The 3,881-nt window shown below is 41.3% G+C and overlaps 1 protein-coding gene across 1 annotated transcript in view; it reads right to left on the bottom strand.

Annotated features, from left to right (window-relative positions):
- Positions 1-167: 167 nt before the first annotated feature.
- The window catches only part of LOC118427963 (zinc finger protein 43-like), a gene marked incomplete at its 3' end in the record, with an annotated part of 29,392 nt that continues 25,678 nt past the window's right edge, over positions 168-3,881 (bottom strand). Inside the window, exon 3 of the mRNA XM_035837929.1 lies at positions 168-953. Within this exon, the coding sequence (XP_035693822.1) occupies positions 168-953 (786 nt within the window). The remainder of the gene's footprint in view (positions 954-3,881) is intronic.

Here is a 3,881-nt window from a genome sequence, read left to right as displayed (position 1 = left end):
TTTCTCCCCTGTGTGATTCCGTATGTGTCTTTTCAGAGCACTAAGCTTGCTAAACTGTCTGTTGCACTCCTCACACTTGTAGGGTTCTCCCCTGTATGAGTCAGCATGTGAGTCTTCAGATTACCCAGACGACTGAACTGCTTGCTACACTCCTCACACTTGTAGGGTTTCTCTCCTGTATGAGTCCGCATGTGAGTCTTCAGAGCACCCAGCTCACTGAACTGCCTGCTGCACTCCTCACACGTGTAGGGTTTCTCACCTGTGTGAGTCCGCATGTGAGTATTCAGAGAATCCGGTCGACAAAACTGCCTGCTGCACTCCTCACACCTGTAGGGTTTCTCCCCTGTGTGAGTCCGAATGTGAGTCTTCAGATGACCCAGCTGACTGAACTGCCTGCTGCACTCCTCACACCTGTAGGGTTTCTCCCCTGTGTGAGTATGCATATGTTTTCTAAGCTCATCCAGCCGACTGAACTGCCTGCTGCACTCCTCACACCTGTAGGGTTTGTCTCCTGTGTGAGTCCGCATGTGTTTCTTCAGATTACAGAACTGACTGAACTGCCTGCTGCACTCCTCACACTTGTAAGGTTTCTCCCCTGTGTGAGTCCGCATGTGTTCCTTAAGATGACCCAGCTGACTGAATTGCCTGCTGCACTCCTCACATCTGTAGGGTTTCTCACCTGTGTGAGTTCGCATGTGAGTCTTCAGATTTAAAAGCACACTGAACTGTCCGCTGCACTCCTCACACGTGTAGGGTTTCTCCCCCGTGTGAGTCCGCATGTGAGTCTTCAGAGAATCCAGCTGACTGAACTGCCTGTTGCATTCCTCACAGCTGTAGGATTTCTCACCTGTGTGAGTTCGCATGTGTTCCTTAAGATGACCCAGCTGACTGAACTGCCTGCTGCACTCCTCACAGCTGTAAGGTTTATCTTCTGTGTGAGTCCGCATGTGCGTCTTCAGATTACCCAGCTGACTAAACTTCTTGCTGCACTCCTCACACCTGTAGCGTTTCTCCTCTCTAAGAGATCGCACAGAAGAATCATTTTTTGCCTTTTTGCTGACGTCACCAAAACTCTCGGCACTGCCTGTTGTCGACATCCTCCTAGATCTGGTGCAACTTCTGTAGACAAAAATGAAGAATGAATGAATGAATGAATGAATGAATGAATGAATGAGTTTATTGCTCAACAATCGCACAGGGTACAATGTATGGCAACCAATAACAACTAATAGCTATACAGACAATAGTAAGAGATGCGGCGTAGCAAGCGGAGAAAATGCAGTTAAGTTTTACCATTGACACAGGATTTTTATGGAAAAAGGAAGCAACGATTAAAATTCTGCCAAAATATTTTGCAGTCTGGCCCGTTGGAGTTCGCGGTCTTTCTTTAATTTGTCATGAAAAACGGATTTATGAGATGAACGTACTATAGTATTCAGAAGTACAGCATTAGGACAAAAACAAAGGAGTGCGACTCTTGACGCTAGACGCCACCTCATGCTTGTAAGTTGTAGCTACAGTTAAAACAAAGAAACTGTTAAGCTCTCGAATTCTGATCAATTTCTCTGCAATATCCGTGACATCACTCGGTCAAACTTCAGCGAAATTTGATATTTTTTATTCCACGTTGTCCCTGAATGTGCAAAGAGAAAACGGTAAATTTGGAAACGTGTCCAAGCATCAGTTACTGAACCTCTCCGTAAAATAAGGAGCACGCCATAATGAGCCCCAGATGGTGGGAAGTTTCCAGCCAAGGGGCGGACGGAGGGGTTTACAGTATATCGTAGATATTTCAGCTGCGCCATATATAAAATAGTAAGACGACTGTTTTCATCAATAAGCAGTAAGAAATTGACTCTGCAGTTGTAAGTACACTTAAACACGCCTGCATGTTTACTCGTTAATACGATTATAACGCTATAAAGCCATAATAGAAAGATAATCTATAAACCCCTATAGGGCCCAAGAATTTTGTTTAAGTTATTTTCTGTCTTCTTCCTTGCTTCCCCGAGTGAATTTTGAATAAACATTGATAGAAAATTTCCTCCATTTTAGGTGCGGAAAACACCAAAGCTACAAAGGAACATGCGTATCATATCCTTCTGCAGGCTATGCTTTGTTTTTTGACGCAACACAAGACGGTTTATTATACCAGTTGACGGTACGTACCCCACCAAAACACGACACGCTTCAGTTTTCTGTCAAATCTAGAGTTTATGGGGTCAAAATAGAACAGACGGTCTTACCTGAACAAATTTAAACCCCAGTCTTGCACACAAACACCAGTATGTTGTCTCTGAAGCCGCGAAAGTTGTGTTTTTTTGTTCCGGAAGGACGGGAACTTTTCCAAACCGCTCTCGGCGTCGCCACTTCGAGTAAACAGGAAGCCGGGGCGGAAATGACCCGGAAGTATTCTATGATCATAGGTCAAACACTATCTCCTGATTGCTCGGTTGTCGCGACCTTACACAGTCCGTTTTTACGTCAGTTTCTTCTTTGAGGCTGACACCCTATTCAATGTGTGAGCTATCATTGTGCATTCTACTGTATCAATATTGATCTGAAGGTAATTAGAAAAGTGTCAAATAGCTGTTTAGACATTTGGTCAAGTCAAACACACACCAAGTGCACATCATGAGGCAAGTAGCTTTATTTAGAAAATAAATAACGTGAAGTACTTGATATCTAAATGAATACGATATTCCAGCTCAAATCTATGACCGATGTATAACGAATATGGCCTGAGTCAGACATCACTTCAAAAGATAACAAAAGGGTTGAACTTTTATATGTAGAATATAAAGAACGGCAGCCACAATTATAAACGTTTTGTCTGTTTTATGGTGGCGTTTTTTTAATCCCTACTGACTACTGTCCGCATATATTACCAACCGTCAGGAGCGTTGTTAGGCTTTCTATTTTGTCCCCCTTTCTGTGTCTTGAAAATTATGTTTTCCCCATGATCATAGCCGGAGCCGAACCTCTGCTTAGCTGAATGGAGAGCCCATTGTATAACCCTAATAATTGTTGAAGCGTGGACGCATATTAAATCTTCTAACCATAGACCAGCTCTGCGATATTGAGCATTGCTTTGATAATCCTAGAGATCGTGTGTATATTAACACTGTTCAGGTGTTGGGGAAATTAAATGATCAGATAATTGGCCCCTAGTGACTTTCAAAATAGTACAGCAGGACTTCTGGTCTTGGTATCACGTATGCTATATATCCCGTGTTCTATTGCTTGGAATGGTAAGTAAATGAGAATTTTCCTACGTTTCTCATGTGCTAACAAATTCAATGTGAAAGAAAAACTACATGCATTGTTCGAACTGTTTATTTGAAACAACTTTTAACAAAACAACTTTTTTTAACAAAATGGATGAATACAAACTATTACAGTTAATAACAACGATAGATATCAAAAAGTAAAGTGAACTTATACTACAAGAATATTAACACCTCTATTGGTCTATTGTTCTCCCATCTAACTGCAAGTCTAAAATCTATAAAGTTAGAACGAAACATAGCTAGAGATACTATTCCTAGGAGGAAGGAAAATAACAAGTTCATTGCTCTTCCCCTTTAGACATTGACTTGGTACTGTTCATTAAATGTCAATGAAGGTACAAAAACAATATTCAATGTTAGTTTCTAGTTGTACTTTTTACAAATCAGCGATTCTTTCTAGCCCTTTAACAAAATAAATGTTACGTTCTATCTAGAAAAGGCGTTACTTTCAGTTCTAATTCATTAGCAAAGCATCATACACGATCTACTATGTACTACAAAGGAAATGCAAAACAGCAAACGAAATTCTACTTATTCCTTGTAGACATATCTCACTACTGTATCGAATATGCCAAAGCGTGCTAGTTCTAG

Source organism: Branchiostoma floridae, chromosome 12, assembly GCF_000003815.2.
Source record: "Branchiostoma floridae strain S238N-H82 chromosome 12, Bfl_VNyyK, whole genome shotgun sequence".
Classification (NCBI taxonomy): domain Eukaryota; kingdom Metazoa; phylum Chordata; class Leptocardii; order Amphioxiformes; family Branchiostomatidae; genus Branchiostoma; species Branchiostoma floridae.
The sequence above is the reverse complement of the archived record's forward strand: the minus strand, read 5'-3'. Positions and strand labels throughout refer to the sequence as shown.